The following is a 17,244-nucleotide window of genomic DNA, read 5'->3' as shown; positions in this document are numbered from 1 at the left end:
GTATTAAGGGTATGCAGCCCATAATCACTTGGGTGTTCTGGCTTGTCTCACTCTTTTCTGTTTTAGTTTCTGTGGGCTGCTGTTTCCAGACCGCTTTACATGCGGTGCTTTTCCTACCATCTGTAGGAGCCTCTTTAAAACGTGTCATATAAATCCGAGTGTGAAATAATGTTTTGCTGTTCTTTAGAACCATGGCACAGATCTATTAAGATGTTTTTTTTCTGGTGGAGTAGAGAATGCTTTTGCCAGATGGTTCAAAAATGGAATGATAACTTAATCTGCTTGCTTTCTGGCTTTTCTGCCAAATATTTGCTCCTCTCATGCTGTTCTGAACTTGGTGTGCTCTTCCTAAAACAATCTGCAAGGTCTGTGTCCTTTACTTAACTCTCTTTCAAAACCACTGTGATTATGGATCAGAGATCGTATCAGTAACAATTTGGTTGAAAGAATGGTGGGGCAAATCATAATTCTTTGCTTTCTTGTACAGACTGAATTCTTTGGCAGTGATTAGAAAAGTATTGTAAATGAACTTTTCACTATAAGCCTTGACTAGCTTTTTTTTTTTTTTTTTTTTTTTTTTTAAGATAAATATGACTGAAAATTGATCAGTACCAAGTAGTGAATTCCTATAGATTTGGTCAGGAGGACTGGTTGATGTCTAAGAAGGTGCATGTTTATGCAGTACTGTTTATCCTGATGGAACCACTTAAAACAGCCTGTGGAGAAGCAGACTTCGTATTTCACTAAACTGTTAGGAGCTTAACTATGCCTGAGACCTCTGCCCTTGGTAAAACCTCACTGAAACTGGCAAAAGGGTTCAGAAGTTACTTGGTGGAGTTTGGGGGAGAAGGATAACATGGATGTGGGCAGAGATGGACAGCGTGATCATACAAACATTATTTCCTCTGGAGATCAGGGCAGCAAATAAATAGATGGCTTTGCAAATCTTTGTCTTGATTCCTGTTTCCTAAATTTGTCAGTTCATTTGGGAATAATGCTTTGCCTCTTTAAAAGGGTACTCGGAAGATAAATTTATCAGTGCTTAAAAGGCAGTGATCATCATCATAGAAAATACGGAAAGGAAAGTTTGCTATTGCCATTAGTGCAGTTTTTTGGAGGTATACAGTAGACAAATAGGGAAACTGAATTGTGTTGGAGGTGAAAGAAATGTAGTATTTCTGGTCTGTGGTGTTTGTTTCTATCCGATTGCTTAAGAAATCTCTGTTTGTATAACTTTGTCTGTTCTCCTAATGATTTTATCAACTCTTCTTCAGTCTCCATGTGTCTTGCTGAAGGTTATGAATTGTTCAATAAGGAAATAGTTATTTCCAAGTACTGTCTCACCCCACGCCCAAGGTGTAAAGGCATTCTTTCCTCCCTGTTTTAAGTTTCTTTGCTTCTGAAATTAAGAATAAATCCTTTTGAAAAACAGGTGATGTCAGAGATGGATCAGAAACTTTTTTCAAGTATAACAATGAGCTTGTTGCCTGCTTCGGGGATTGGGGTTGTAATACAGGTCAAGTACAGGATTTCAGAATGCTCTCTTTCATTATTGCTTTTCAGAGAGGGAAAGACAGACAAGCATTCCACGGCACTTTTCTTGTCTGACCCTCTTGTTTTTTCCTATTGTAGGTGCTGCGTTTCCTCCGTCTCTTTGGCCCTGGAAAGAATGTTCCCTCAGTCTGGCGTAGTGCCCGAAGGAAACGCAAGAAGAAACATCGGGAGCTGGCACAAGAAGTGCAGATACAGGAGGGTGAAGTTGTAGTTGAGAGTGGAATGGAAGGAAAATCTCCCTGGGAATATGAGTTTGCTGCTCCTCCCCCTCCTGAGCAGTGCCTTTCAGATGATGAGGTGGGATATCTGAGTCTTAGAGAGGGTCGCCAGCTAGCACTGGGGTAATACTGAATTGGACAGCGACATTTAGTGTAAAGAGCTTTTCCTCCAAGGCAAAACTGGAGGACAGGGTTGGCTTGTATTCCAGCTATGCAGAGGCTCCTCTCCAGACACTAGTCAGTGACTTCAGGTGATTGCTTTTCACTGAGAAGGCTGCGTCCATGGTACAGGATTAATAGGAGAGCTTATCCTCTTTGTATCAAGAAGAAATCTGTGTGTTCTTGGAAGCCTTAATTGCAGAACGTTCTTAAGACAGCTAGTAAGTATGGAAAAGCACTTTTTAGAAATACTTTTCTCCTTTGAGAATGAGCTGGGAAATTTGAAGGAAGAAACTTGTTTCTGACACTTAGACCATCAGTGTAATGATCCTCTCCTTTGCTCTGCTTCAGATTACCATGATGGCACCTGTGGAATCCAAATTTTCCCAGTCAACGGGTGATATAGACAAAGTAACAGATACAAAACCTAAGGTGGCAGAATGGCGCTACGGCCCAGCACAACTCTGGTATGACATGCTAGGGATCCCTGAGGATGGCAGTGGATTTGATTATGGTTTCAAGCTGAAAGAGAAGAAGAAAGAGCAGGAAGTTAAAGGACATGCAGATGAGAGGGTGAGAGGAACTGCAAGGGAAGGAGTGGAGATGTGTACGGTGCTGGGGATTGCTGCACAATGAGAGCTTGGTCTTGGGCAGGTGGATGGCTGTGCAGTAGATAATATGAAACTTAATTTTTCTTCTTTAGCTTAAAAGCATAAAGTCATTGCAGGTCTTTAAGCAACTGTTCTTTCCTCTCCAGGACGCAGGGTTGATGGATGAGAAGGATGATCTGCTAGCTGATGAGCACTTCCTTATGGTGACACAGCTCCAGTGGGAGGATGATGTTATCTGGAATGGAGAAGATGTAAAACACAAAGGGACTAAAACACAGCGGGCAAGTTTGGCAGGCTGGCTGCCGTCCAGCATGACTAGAAATGCCACTGCATACAATGCCCAACAAGGTAAGCAGTGATCTGGCATCTTGGTAGGATCTTGAGTGACTGTGTTTGGTGTAGTTGAGCTGATTCATTGCATGCTTTCTTCTCAAATACAGAACATAGTTCTTCCTGTCAGGAAACGTTTTTGATTAAATTGCAGCTCCACGCAGAATTCTGTCTCTTATTTTCTTTCCAGAAACAGAGTTAGGTCCCTTCTGTTGAAGAAAATATCAATTCTGGCTTTGTTCTCTCCATCTGGAGTACAGGATACTTGATCCATCTAAATTCGTATCAAGGAATGGTACACTTAGAATATCTGCCCTTTATGGGCCAATGGAATTTTCTGTATATGTTTTTATTTGGAAGAATTTTGTAAAGGTCTTCTGAAGTTTTTCCTGAACTAATAGTGGTCTTCTGTTATTTCTCGGTAAGGGGTCACAATTCTTACAAGCTTCAGACTTCTCTTAGACACAGCTGCATTTTAAATTTAAATTACTTGTGTAGAATGAATGTGTTTTTCTATTTGTTATGTCCTACTCTGCTTTTACAAGGAAAGACTAATGGGAATGTCAGTTTATGTCACTCCCTTCCATCTTCAGTGGGTGCTAGCCTCAATCCTTTGCTCTTCAGCTATGGGTGCAAAACATCCTGAGGAGCTGGGGAGGTGGATTGGAGGTAGCTTTTCATTACAGTTTTTATTTTAGAACAGTTGTTGCCTGACCAGTTCAGGTTTGGGCTCGCTGTGTAAGTCCCATCGAATGCTACAGTACATGCCAAACATGGTTGGTTTTTTCACGTACAGCAGGTTTTGTGCCTTCCAGAAACATTGACTTAACTGACGTACGTGACATGTGACATTGACATATGTAGCATAAGGGCATAGGTGAGTTGGTCTGCCCTGGGAGAAGGATGATGGCTGGGGGCAAGAAGCTTCTGCAGAAGCTGTTTTGCAGAACAGTTCGTTCAGGTCTACTTTTTTCCTATGACAGTTTGACATCAGACAGGAAGTTGTTGGAGGTCAGACCAACTGTTCTGTCAGCAGCAACAGTCTGCTCAAGGCCTCCCTCTTTTATAGGGAACAGATAGAAAGGCACCTCACACATCATTATTCAGCTTATGCAGAACAAGCCAACAAAACTTTCAAGAAGCTGCAGACCTCAGGACTAAGCTGTAGGTGAACATGTTTTTGTAATTGTTAGTCGTAGCTATACTGATGAAACGTGACACTCTTTGGGTCTAGGATCTGTGATATGACGAATAGAACCAACCTGGTTCAAACGGGAAACCATTCTCCATCCAACTCCAAATTTGGATTTAAGGCAATGGAACACCTCCTTCAATCTTCCAACTCAAACTAACCTTACTTTATTTCCCTTTTCTCTAGGGTTGAACCGAAGTGGCTCTTTGCTCAATCCACCCATTCCACTAGCGCAGAAACCCAGTGTTGCAGGAGTCCTAGGTATAGCAAAGGGCAAAGAAAAGCAGACCCCTGAACAACAAGGTAACGAGGGTGTCAATCTTTGGCCTATGAATATGTGCACGTAACACATGTTTCTGTATAGACTTGGGTTCTGTGCAATAACAAGGTCCTTTTTGGTAACAAAGTGTAGATAAAAGGAATGTGCTTTTGCTTCAAAACCTGTTAGAGGACCTACTATTTCATTCTTAAAGAGATTCTCTGTGTTTCAGTGGAACAAAATCTCTCGGCGTTGGTGAAAGTGAGACTTGAGGCTCTTCTTTCTTTTAGCTTCAAAGTTCTGTTTTCTTTGCCCTTTAAAGGTCCTGCCTCAGAAGGCATGGAAAGAAGGGGAAGGTTGAGTAAATATGGTGTGGGATGAGCTCTGAAATGGATTTTTGCCAAAGTAGTGTTTTAAACTATCAAAGTTTCTGCCTTATGATCTTTGCAGTTTCCTTGGATGAAGATAAGCCCTGGTACTCTATTTTTCCAATTGATAATGAGGAATTAGTATATGGCCGTTGGGAAGACAATATCATCTGGGATGATCAGGCAATGGAAACCTTCTTGGACCCCCCTGTCTTGACACTTGATCCAAATGATGAAAATATAATTCTAGGTATGTTTACAGCATCCAGAAATTTGACTCAAATGGGAAAATATAAGTTAAAGTAGAAGCAAGGGTTTATTTTTCTCACCATAGTGGAAATAAATGGACTGGGTCAATGCATGTGTCCTTTCTTTGTCCTGACTTTTGAAAACCGTTTGCAAGTGATCAAAGACCTAGCAAAAGGAGGATAGGTGTATCTTGCTACACTTGTATATGGTCTGGACACGCATAGTGCTGTGTAAGCTCTCAGGAAAGTGGTGCAGTCATAAGGATTTCTGTACCTATAGTTCAGAATGTTTTGGTATTAGCCAGCAACTTTGAAAATCACTCTTAGCTTGAGGTTGATTGCAGTAGAAACAAACTTAAAATACTTTTTTCCAAAATCCGAAGTACATAACACAGTTTAACGTGTTTCCACAAATGGATGACAGATGCAAACCATTCTTAGTTTACGTAGAATAACACGAGATCCAAAAGGTTTCTTTCTCTGCATAAAGTTGACACAGATGCTTACCAAGCTCATGTTGCTAGGCTCTGCTTCTCTTGTGAAAACTGCACAAGAGAATCCACTCTTCACAAATTGCTAACACTTTTATTTATACTACTTTCCTGGAATTTTTCAGGAATCCCCTTTGGATTCAGGTCCATATTACTTTTGGATTCAGACTCGCTTTCATGTTGTAGATACATGGGGAAGAAAAGGATTATTAAACCATGCATTTGGGGAACAGTATTGGCACTTCTTTCCCCAATGTTGACTAGTTTCAGCTCTTTAGAATAGCTTTGGCAGAACAGATGCTATTTCTTTTACTTGATTAGACTATTAGCAAATTATGTTTTGAGCAATGGGTACCACAAACCATCCCCACAATCACCTTCCTCCCACCCAATTCTTCATAATGCTGAAGAAGATAAGGTAGAGATTTAAGTATGAAGCTTTTGTGTGTGTGCTGAGCTTGTTTCATCTTAAGTACAGTTATCAATGTACATGCTGGTACGACTATGTACCTGGGGTTAATGCAGTTTAGCATCAGTAACCCTTTAACATGATCTGATATAGTGGTAGTCAAGCACTTTGTAGTAGCTGAGACAGTCTTCAGGGGCACTTTGACAATGTCGTACTATATTCTGTGGGTCTTACCTGAAACAATATATATTGAAAATATCTCTGGCATATGTACTACAGGTGCCAACTCTCTGTGTTCTGGGGAGGACAGTTTTTACACTGTGGTATTTGGGGTTACAGATGAAGAGGGGGAGGAGTGCAGGAGGAGGAGAATTGCCCCAGAAACAGAACAAAAAGGCTAAAAGGTCTTGACAAATCAACAACTCAGTGGGAAACTGTGGTGCTGAAAAGGGAACCTCAGTGCCCTAGAGTGTGTTTGCTTCTCTTTTTAGAAATTCCTGATGAAAAGGAAGAGATGACTTTGAACTCTCCATCCAAGGAGAACAAGAAAGAATCTTCTCTAAAGAAGAGTCGAATACTGTTGGGGAAAACAGGTGTCATCAAGGAAGAACCACAGCAGGTCAGCGTGAGCTTTAGCACTCTGGGGATTGGGAATGACCTGAAAGGAATGTGGTGGTTTGTTTTTTTTGTTGGTTTGTTTTATTTTTTTTACCTTTCTCTCTCTGTCTTTCTGTAATATTAGAACATGTCTCAGCCAGAAGTGAAGGATCCATGGAACCTCTCCAATGATGAGTTTTACTACCCCAAACAGCAGGGACTTCGAGGAACCTTTGGAGGCAACATCATCCAGGTAGTGACAGTACTGCTGGATATAGAGTTAGGAATAGAATGTTTTGGTAGTAGGTTTCTGAGAGTATGACTTAGGATTTGTAGAAAAACAGAAAATCGGGTTATAGTGGGTCAGTTAAGTGTTCATGTAAGAGAATTTTAATATAGTTTAGTTAAAATGCTTAGAAAGGAGTTTGAACTAACTTTTCTTGACTGTCCCATCAAATTGAGGCGTGCTAGGTATGTGCTAGGTCTTACTGCATCATGTCTGTCTTGCTTTTGTTTGGTGATTCTTTCTGCACCACTCTTATTGAAGCAGTGATGGTGAGAAAATAAGTGGTGACAGTAAAGCATAAGTAAGGCTGTGCTTCTGCTACTGGTGTGTTTTTAATCTGGATATAATAAAAAATAGTTTAAATATTGATGAATTTAAGCTACTGATGGCCTAGGCCTTGGTGAAGAGGTGATACTTTTTTCCTATTTCATTGTGATACTGAATGTCCACTTCTAAAACCTCAGCTGCTTCCAGCCTCTTCTGTAATGGGGAAAGTGTATGCAATTCAAAATGTGCTGCTTTTTCACTGACATGGGTAATGGTTTGCATGTTTCTAAGTAATAAAAATTCTTCTCAGTAGGTACCCTGTGAAATAGTAAATGAGAAGTAGTCTTTGCACAGCCAGAAAGGATTGAATACCCAAGCCTACGTGCTTCCTGTCAAAGGGCAAAATGTGTGATAACACATAAATTTGAATGCACTGCTGTTATTACTAGCAGACATCAAAATGCTGCTAGGTTCTATTAGATAAGGCAGGGTTGGCAGGATTGGAGGATGATCTTTGTTTTGAGATGCTATGTATCATTTTTAACGCATATTTTGTTTTTATCAGCACTCTATCCCAGCGGTAGAACTTCGCCAGCCATTCTTTCCCACCCATATGGGTCCTATGAAGCTCCGACAATTTCATCGGCCTCCGCTGAAGAAATACTCTTTTGGTGCCCTGTCTCAACCGGGACCCCATGCTGTGCAACCTCTGCTGAAGCATATAAAAAAGAAAGCCAAGGTACAGTTATTTTTGTCTTTTTCTGGTGTCTGCTGTGACTCCATTTGCATGGTATATGCTTGATGTGCTGTTTCCCTAATGCTGTCTTTTCACTGGCACAGATGAGAGAGCAGGAGCGTCAGGCTTCCGGGGGCGGTGAAATGTTCTTCATGCGCACACCACAGGACCTAACTGGCAAGGATGGAGATCTCATCCTTGCTGAATACAGTGAGGAAAATGCCCCTTTAATGATGCAGGTTGGCATGGCAACAAAGATAAAAAATTACTACAAAAGGGTGAGTATGTAAGCTCTGCTGTTGCACAGTGATTTTCTTCTGCCTCTCGCTGAGTGTTAACTGTATCTTCGCTGCACGTTGCAGAAACCTGGCAAAGATCCAGGAGCTCCAGACTGTAAATATGGAGAGACTGTTTATTGTCACACTTCTCCGTTCCTGGGTTCTCTACATCCAGGCCAGTTACTGCAGGTGAGAAAAGCAGGAATAAGAAGATGGAAGAGTTGAACACGGGATAATAGGTAGAATGTTACGTGCCCTGATTGTTTATTGTATCACACATGATGCCCAACTTTCAACCAGCAGATGCAATTTCATTTCCAATTTTAAGTCTCTCTGCTTACTGATCATATTGCAGTTCTTGGCTTTTAATGTTTTTTAAGTATCTCTCTGTTGTACGGTTTTTAAAATTGTTGTAGGAAATGGTAGTATTGCAGGAAGTAAATCATTACACTGTAATGGGGTTAGAAATCTTGTTGTTAAAGAGGACTTCATTAGTAGAAGGCTAGAGCTGCTTCAGTGCTGAGGAACTCGGTAAATAGGTGTTGGAGGGGACAAAAAGCATGGCTGCATCATGGTCCAGGGTGTGTGAGGTGAGCAAAACCTCAATTTTTTTCCTGAAAGTTGCACTGTTAATTGGATAGGTCTGCCGGATGCCAGTTACTAAGTCAAGTTTCTCTGGTGTTGAAAGACGTTTGGTTGAGATGGGAGAAATTAAGAATGTTTTAAGGACCAGGTGGTTGTTGCGGATGAGTGAGGAGTGATGCACTTCATTCGTAAGAGAGAAGCAGCAATATGTTTTACTGAGGTAAGACAGTGATTTAACAGAGTTCAATTGTAAATAAGACAGTGATTTAACAAGGGTTGATGGCAAGGTTCACTCAGTTATTTACTGCATGGAGGACAGGGTCAAATGAAAGTGTCAAGGAGACCCTCCCGTTGAGTCACAAGGTTCAGGGTGGACCCCCTTGCTTTCCAAACTCCTCCTCAGGGGAGTCTGGGGGTGACTAGATTCACTCTTAGTCCCAGACTTGGTCAGCGGTTAATGTGTAAAGAATTATGTGCAAAATCAATCAGAGATGCAATTTAGCAAAGTTTTGTGAAGTTTTGCAAAGTTTCAGCATGCTATTAGTCACTTACCAAGGATCTGTCATGGGTAAGGAATCTCTCAACATGGAGGAGTAACCTTGACAGGCGTCCCTGCTCAAAAGGAGGTTCTGCAGTGCAGCGCGCTGCCGTGCAGGAGAGCTCAATGGCCTCTGGGCTGCCCCCTGTTTACGGGGGGAAGATGATTGATTCGTAGTCATATTTGCATACTAGACAGATTTTAGTTGGCGCATGCTCAATTAGCCCTTGCCTATGTGCTGTTTATGGAGAGGTCAGGTTGGGGGTGGAGGGGGGAGAGCACATCGGGGGGGGGGAAGGAGCACACTTGTCACACTAGTTACAAAATCCATGATAAATACAAAAATAAATCCATTCCAGCTAATGCTAATTGCTGTTGCTGCAGCAATAATTCTGTCCACGCTGTACCACAGAAAAAAATTAGGGTGAAGAATGGTGTTGGAGATTCATAACAGAACTGACAATGCTAATTGTTCAAGCTGAAAAGGACTTGGTCAGGGATAAAGCAGGACTTCTGGAAGCCTTGAAGTGAGGACAGGGCCACCTCAGGGAAAGCTGTGCAACGTGGATGAGAGTAGCCTGGGAGAGTAGCAATGGGTAAGGCTCATGGAAGCCTTACGGATGGAGGAAACCCTTACAGCAGAGGATGTTCTTGCCAATTCTGCTCAGTCTAGTGCCTCTTGGTGCCAGTTTCAACTTCCTTACCTTTAAAGACTGAACAGTTCTGCCACTATGCTTTCCTAGTTAAGTTCTTACCACCTCAGTTTCTGAGCAAAGTCTTCAGTTCTCGTTTTTATTGCCTTCTCCCATTCCCAGGCTGTGCGTGTGTCCTTGTTGGTTTTTATGGTTGTGGCACTTTCCTGCATATCTATTCTTTCTGTCCTTTTTTAAATTGTCTCTGTGAAGGTCAGTCCAGAGACCCCTTCAAACTCTTTCTGCATTTGTTCTAGGCTTTCTTACGCTTTTGTGCTTCATCTCTGGTTATTCTCTGAATAAACAAGGAATGTTCTGACTACACATCTCAATATATTGTGACATAAATGATGGTGTACCACTGATTGTATAGTTTTTTTTCTTTAAGTTCTCCTGCAAATTTTGGTCACTCTCTGACTTTCAAATTTTTGTTTCTCTTGTTAGGCATTTGAAAACAACCTTTTCCGGGCCCCTATCTATTTACATAAGATGCCTGAAACAGATTTCCTAATTATCCGGACACGACAAGGCTATTATGTTCGAGAATTAGTGGATATTTTTGTAGTTGGTCAGGAGTGCCCTCTTTATGAAGTTCCTGGTCCCAACTCTAAACGAGCTAACACCCACATCAGAGATTTTCTGCAGGTACGTGATAGAGATACAGTCTGGGGATCTGAGAGGTCTTTGGAGAAAGTCCATGGCTTAGCCATGGACCTCATGTGAACAGCCTTGAGTTGAGAAGCTCATGGCCCTGCTATGGCTGCCTTTATCTCTGAGGTAAGAGCACTACAGGAGTTGATTGTTAACCATACAGACCTTTCTGGTTGTCATTCAACCATTGATTTGTAGCATGTTTCCCCTGTTTATTTGTATCCAGTCTGATAAGTATATGATCGAGGCATTTATTAGCCATGATAGAAGCTGACAAGATTATATAAAATCGTAGGAAACTAAGCAAATTAGAGTGAACTTTGCAGTGGTTATACAATATAAAAATACACTTACGTGGGTTATACCAAGAGATAATTAAGGGATCTGATCCCAGTCTTATTACATGGCACAGAATTAGAGTTGATTCACAGGTCTTTGATTTCATAGGTCTTGGTGCACTTAAACTGTGGGATTGTCAGTGACCATTCAAATAAGTATCCTAAAATTTAGATGTTGGAAATTATTTCCAATCGCTTACTGTCAGTTTAACTAAAAATTATAACCCAGGAGGTATTGGCAGCCACAGATGGTGACTGTTATTGGAGTAATCCCAAACAATTGAAAGGTAACAGTTCTATCAGAAACAATTTTAGCTTCTGCCAGTAGTATTGGAGATCTCTTTATGTGGTTGAGAATTTGAAAGCTTTTAGACAAATGCGTCATTTTAGACCACAGCTACATGTTTGAGGTGGTCGTAGAAGCAGGTAAATAGTTTCTGCTTGCCACAAATAGCAGTAGGCAGGCTCAATACTGAGTTATTTCAGCTTTTAAACTCTTATTTGTAAAACATACATTTGTTACTTATAGGACTTCAGTTCTGGTACAGATCATTGCTGAAGTATTTGTCCTAACATATTACTCAACTGTTTCTGTGTATGAGGGATGAAAAATACTTAAAGTTTTACTGTTTACAAATTTGAACTGCTACACAGGTAAGCATTTTAGGTCTGTTTCAGTTTGTAACTGATCCCCCAGAAAGGAATTATTTGGATAAGTTTTGCATAGGGTGCTGTGGTAGCTCTGTTTTTCTGTTCTTTCTTTCTGAATTTTACAAGTTATCTCCCAAAAGAGGAGTTTGCAAATGGAGATCATAGATTCTAAAATTTGGTAACAGCAGCTGCAAGCAAGACTCTCCCACTCCACACACCCCTGCTCCTTCCCAAATTAGTTGTTTGTCTACTGGGAAAGTGTAATTTATATTTTGCAGTTTGCAAATGTACTGCATGACCTTTTGAAATCCCTTTCAGCTCTAAATTCTTGAATCAGTGATTCTTCTCACTTTCCTTCCCACCTCTGTTCCCTTCCCTCCCCCAAAAAAGAAAAAAAAAAGATTTTTAACTTAGCTTTATCTTGGCCCTTTTCATGTAGTCAGAAAGAAGTGCATTCCTTAGGCTGGAAAATCTCTGCCGTTCTCAGAGTTCAATTTTCTGTTCCAAAGCATTAACACTTCTAATGTGATAATATACAAATTTTCAAAACAGATTTTTTCCCCACATCTCATTTTCAAAAACAGCTGAACCTGAAAGCAGACATGTGACTTGGAAATCTTTACTGGGTAAATTTTTAAGAAACAATGGGTTTAAAGTAGGAACTCTGGACTAGTCACCTTAGAAACAGCATTGTTTACACTGTCTTTGCAGATTTGTTGTATTCTTCCCTCAGACATCACAAATGACTCTTGTTTTCTAGGTTTTTATTTATCGCCTCTTCTGGAAGAGCAGAGACCGTCCTCGAAGAATTCGCATGGAGGATATCAAGAAGGCATTTCCCTCGCACTCGGAGAGTAGCATCCGAAAGCGGCTAAAGCTTTGTGCTGATTTCAAACGCACAGGTATTTTAAGGTGTCTCATGGAGGCTGCTCATTGCTTCTCAGCCGTGCAAACCAACCCATCCTTTGCTACCTTTAGAGTTCCAGGAGGAGCTCCAAAGGAGGAGGCAGCATCTCCTCCTGAACTGTTAAATGATTTTTTGAAAAAGTATGTTTAAAAAACTTAAATATAAGCTGGGAGATTTTGTTCCAATATATAAATGTATACTTTCTTTTTTGGCACAGTTCTCCTTGATTTTGAAGAATGACTACAGTTTGGACTTTTTTTTTTTTTTTTTTTTTGTAACTCTGGGCAATGATTGACTTGTATGGTAGCAATGTACAGCTGTTACACCAGCTCATATACCTTTCCTTCCCTCTGTGTATGGGTATGTTATTTTTTGCAAGCAAACACACACCAGTAAAAGCCTGTCCCATCCTCGTGAGTCTAATAGTGCTCAGAGAGCCTGAGTTCTGATTTTAGCGTATGCAGAATAATTAACAGGCAGTAGTACAAAGTTCTTTAGGCTAGCTATAGGGAAAATTGAAGAGGGAGGGAAGTGAAAGGTGGGTTAAATGCTTTTGGAATGTAGCTTGTGCATTGACTGGGCATGAATGTACAAGACTGATACAAGTGGTGCAGAGTTAGGAAGCATTTATTTAGACCAATGCAGAACACAAACACTGAGCGCTTTTAGTGGTTTAATGGTCACAGATTTGTCATGCTCGCTCCATTAGCCAGCATTGCAGCAGGATGCCAAGTCTTGAAATGCAGTTAGAATGATGGTGCTATCCAACATTTGCAGGAAACTACTCAGTGTTTGATCTGTGCATTTTTCAGGGATGGACTCAAATTGGTGGGTTTTAAAGCCAGATTTCAGATTGCCGACAGAGGAAGAGATCAGAGCGATGGTGTCCCCAGAACAGTGCTGTGCTTATTACAGCATGATTGCAGCTGAACAGCGACTGAAGGTAAACATTGCTTGTAGGCTACAGGGCAAGTTACTGTGAAGGATGAGGCTGGGAAACACCTTCTGCCTAAAGCTATTGCTATATAGTTAGGCAGACTAGAACCCTGACAGCTGAGCAACTTGCTAAATTTTCTGCTGCGTAGGAAGGGAGTTAAGTGCTTAAAGAAGGAACCATTATATTCTTACCACATGTTATTTGGATGTTGAGGTAGCCATGCTCAAAGGTAGGAAAGGGAAGATGTGAGCAAGGACTTTGTTTCTACCTGGAGCTCTAAAGAGCTGAAGAGAGTGACCAGTGTGTGACAGGACTGGTCTCTGAGAGAAACTGGTTATTTTTTTGAAGTTGAGTGCAATATTTGATTATGGAGCTTGTCAAAATACCAGGCAGTTTGAGACCTGTGATCCTGTGGTTCAGTTCTTGGCTCACAGTGAATTTTGCAAACAATTGCCTGTACAAGTGCTCTTGTTCAGCAAGACAGGTCTCTGCAGGAGATTTATAATATGCTTTTCAAGACTTGAGGTTCTCATTTTTTTTCTAATATTTCTCTGCAGGATGCAGGTTATGGGGAGAAATCTTTCTTCGCGCCAGAAGAAGAGAATGAAGAGGATTTCCAAATGAAGATTGATGATGAGGTATTGTTAGAAAAATGCGTGTGCCTGCAAATATACATGGCAGGAAAAAAATGAGGCCTTAAAAAAAAAAAAAGAATAAATTTCAAATAGGATTCAGCAGATCAAATGTTTTTGTGCCTTTCCTGGGCACTCTTCTGGCAGGCTTACACCTGTGCTCCAGCCTCCTTCATGCCAGTTCCCCTCAAGCTATTTAGCACTTTGGTTCTTCATGGGGGTTTTAATGAGGGTGAGTTCCACTGCCTGCTCCTTTAGCTGCTCTGTTATATCATTTGGAAACTTTTCCGTTTGGGGGAATCCAAAATAAGCTTGGCACTCTCCTTGGTGGGAGCAGGATTGTGAGGGCATGTTTCTCTTCTTGCTGGCAGGTGCGCACAGCTCCATGGAACACCACACGAGCCTTCATTGCTGCTATGAAGGGCAAGTGCCTTCTAGAAGTGACTGGTGTAGCAGATCCTACTGGATGTGGTGAAGGATTTTCTTATGTGAAGATTCCAAATAAACCAACTCAGCAAAAGGTATTGTTCCCAAGGTTGGGTTGAACATGGAGCCATAACTGGAAGTCAGATAGGAGAAATGGAGTAAATATGGGGTATGAGATGAGGAAAGTATCAGAAGGTGAGCCTAGGAAAGACTAACACGTTATGACATTCGTAGGCTTTATTTTTCTCTGAACAGGATGATAAGGAGCCGCAACCAGTGAAAAAGACAGTGACTGGGACAGATGCTGATCTGCGCCGACTTTCTCTCAAAAATGCCAAACAGCTTCTGCGTAAATTTGGAGTGCCTGAAGAGGAGGTGAGCATGAACTTGGAGCTAAATACAGAGTTCTCTTCATGGATGGATTCAGCAACTGGTGGAAGGGACATATTCTTTTCTGCTCTGGCCTTGTTGAATGAGTTGAAATTCACAGTTTCCTCAGCTGTGAGTCTCTAAAGCCCTTTCTAGTCCGACTTCTTCTTTTCAGATAAAGAAGCTGTCCCGGTGGGAAGTGATTGATGTGGTACGCACAATGTCGACAGAGCAGGCTCGTTCAGGGGAAGGTCCTATGAGCAAATTTGCACGTGGATCTCGGTTTTCTGTGGCAGAACATCAAGAGAGATACAAAGAGGAGTGTCAGCGCATCTTTGATTTGCAGAATAAGTAAGGTCTTATCTGATGTTTACAGCCTTGAACCCCACCCTGTCCCCACCTTAAAAGTCCAGATCTATGAATGCCTGGGGCTCTCTGATATGTAGTGGTATAGATGTTGATTCTTCTAGTTGGGCCCACAAAATATACTGCTGAGAAAGAGGCCTTTGACTGTTTATAATAACTAATGGGGTAGCTTTAGTGTCTTCTTATCATAGACCTTCAGAAAAGGTAGAAAGAGTTGTGTAGCCCACCGTGTATGATGGCATGAGATGTTCCACAGATGAGTAGTTTACCACCCTATTTCCTTTCTTTTTTTCAGAATAGCAGTTTGCCCTAACTCTCTTGGGTAGCAACTACCAATCCTATGTTCTAATCTTTGGGACTTCCAGAAGAATTCATGCGTTATTCCTTGTTCTTGCTCAAGAGCTGGCGGTAGGGAGGGAATATAATACTGTTGATGAGGAAGAAAGTGACTTGTTGAAGAGCATAGGCTTGGGACAGTTAATCTTTTGGACATGGGAATTACAGAAGGACTGAGAAGGGAATATATTATGCCTGTTAGTCTTTTTTTTCTTTAAGAGCAGTGATTTGCAACATTTTCAGACCTTTGTGTCATTTTTGCCTTCTCTTTCTGGGAAGGTGACAGGCTGATTTTTTTTTTTTTAAGTAACTGACTTTCAAGGTGCCTCCTGTTTCAGAGTTTTGGAATCCACTGAGATTTTGTCAACAGACACAGATAGCAGCTCAGCTGAAGACAGTGACTTTGAAGAGATGGGGAAGAATATTGAGAATATGTTACAGAACAAGAAAACTAGTTCTCAGCTGTCTCGGGAAAGAGAAGAGCAGGAACGAAAGGAATTGCAGAGGATGCTTCTGGGAGAAGATAGTGGCAATGACAAAGAGAGGAGCAAAAAGGACAGGAGAGACAAAAAAGGGCTGTGTAAGTAACTGCTGCAACTAGAACGTGCCTGGGAAGGATGTAGAACTTTGTGTCAGGCTGCTAAGTGTGCTGGTCTGGCCGCTTGGAGGAAAGCACAGATTCCTCATGGGGGGAACATATAGATAGGTGCTTATCTGGGGCTTCTTCCTTGTCCTGAGCAATTCCTGACTGAAAATACATTTACAATGTCTCCTTTGCCCACAGCTTTGACTATTCTGAACTATAAAGTTATTCTGGTACTTCTTTAGATATTCACTGCTGCTTTATGCTCAAGTTTCTGTTTTTTCTTTTTTGTTTGTTTGTTTTGAGTAATTTTCTCAAGATGTGTTCATGAGTAAAACAGTGTTCTTGCAAGCAGTTCATGGCACTCTGATTGCATCTGTTGTGTACACGCAGCTGTGCACATTGAACAGATGTGCACAGTACGCAGGCTGACAGCAGTGTCTGTTACACTTTGTGCTGTGGCAGTGTTTTCAGGGGGTAGTTGGGCAGTTGTCAGACTTGGATCTCCTGGAGACTTGTGTATCTAAAATGCTTTCCAGCAGAGCCAGACATGTCCCTAATTAGTGGGTATAAGTGTTTGACCTGCGAGTGAACTGTATGAGTGTGTGTGTGTGAGGGTGCTCTGAGCACTGCTACATGTTGCATGTGTCTGAGCAAGGTTGAGCTCTGCTGAATCTGGATCAATGTTATTGTCGCTGTCGGAAATCCCTTTAACAGGGGATATGTGGAAGATTACCTGATGACTGTTATCTTATGAAAAGATATCCAGCGTTACTTAGAACAAAATCCCTCAAACAAAATTATGGATGGTGCTGGTATGGACATAAGACAAGGCTAGCTCACGGTTGGAAAACTGGACAACTATTGGCCTTCAGTTTCTGCCAGATCTCTGGGTTTATAATCAAAACCATTATAACTGTAAACAGTCTGCAGAGCAATGCTGCAGTGGCTTACAGATTGCGCTTAGGCAACTGCAGGTCCTGGTTGACTGTAGTTGTTCCTTTTGGCCCAACAATCCATGAAATGCTGCATTGGAGGCAGTATAGTGCAGATGTTTGAGTACAGATCTGCAGTGTTCTTGACCATTTCCTGAGACAGTTGAGGGTGTGGAACATTGAGTTTGTTGTGTGTATTGTAGCCAAATGATGATGCAGATGTAATGTTGCCACTTTCATTAGAGACATTTTATGGTAAAGAATGTTTTTCTCCAGTGAAGAAATGATTTTTGTA

General features: G+C 41.4%; 1 protein-coding gene across 4 annotated transcripts in view; it reads left to right on the top strand.

Annotated features, from left to right (window-relative positions):
- The window catches only part of TAF1 (TATA-box binding protein associated factor 1), a 38,416-nt gene that overhangs the window by 3,466 nt on the left and 17,706 nt on the right, over nt 1-17,244 (top strand). For 3 of the 4 annotated variants that reach the window (XM_067303927.1, XM_067303926.1, XM_067303925.1), the window contains exons 6-23: nt 1,633-1,851; nt 2,283-2,504; nt 2,689-2,890; nt 4,251-4,367; nt 4,774-4,941; nt 6,331-6,458; nt 6,582-6,689; nt 7,555-7,728; nt 7,830-8,003; nt 8,088-8,192; nt 10,263-10,463; nt 12,219-12,360; nt 13,178-13,308; nt 13,860-13,940; nt 14,306-14,455; nt 14,616-14,735; nt 14,905-15,080; nt 15,770-16,011. In XM_067303927.1, the coding sequence (XP_067160028.1) occupies nt 1,633-1,851; nt 2,283-2,504; nt 2,689-2,890; nt 4,251-4,367; nt 4,774-4,941; nt 6,331-6,458; nt 6,582-6,689; nt 7,555-7,728; nt 7,830-8,003; nt 8,088-8,192; nt 10,263-10,463; nt 12,219-12,360; nt 13,178-13,308; nt 13,860-13,940; nt 14,306-14,455; nt 14,616-14,735; nt 14,905-15,080; nt 15,770-16,011 (2,860 nt within the window). Of the gene's footprint in view, nt 1-1,632; nt 1,852-1,904; nt 2,153-2,282; nt 2,505-2,688; nt 2,891-4,250; nt 4,368-4,773; nt 4,942-6,330; nt 6,459-6,581; nt 6,690-7,554; nt 7,729-7,829; nt 8,004-8,087; nt 8,193-10,262; nt 10,464-12,218; nt 12,361-13,177; nt 13,309-13,859; nt 13,941-14,305; nt 14,456-14,615; nt 14,736-14,904; nt 15,081-15,769; nt 16,012-17,244 lie in introns of those variants that run through there. The other variant, XM_067303928.1, reaches the window with a different exon arrangement.

Source organism: Apteryx mantelli, chromosome 13, assembly GCF_036417845.1.
Source record: "Apteryx mantelli isolate bAptMan1 chromosome 13, bAptMan1.hap1, whole genome shotgun sequence".
Classification (NCBI taxonomy): Eukaryota; Metazoa; Chordata; class Aves; order Apterygiformes; family Apterygidae; genus Apteryx; species Apteryx mantelli.
Note: the sequence above shows the minus strand (reverse complement) of the source record. Positions and strands in the feature narration are given on the sequence as shown.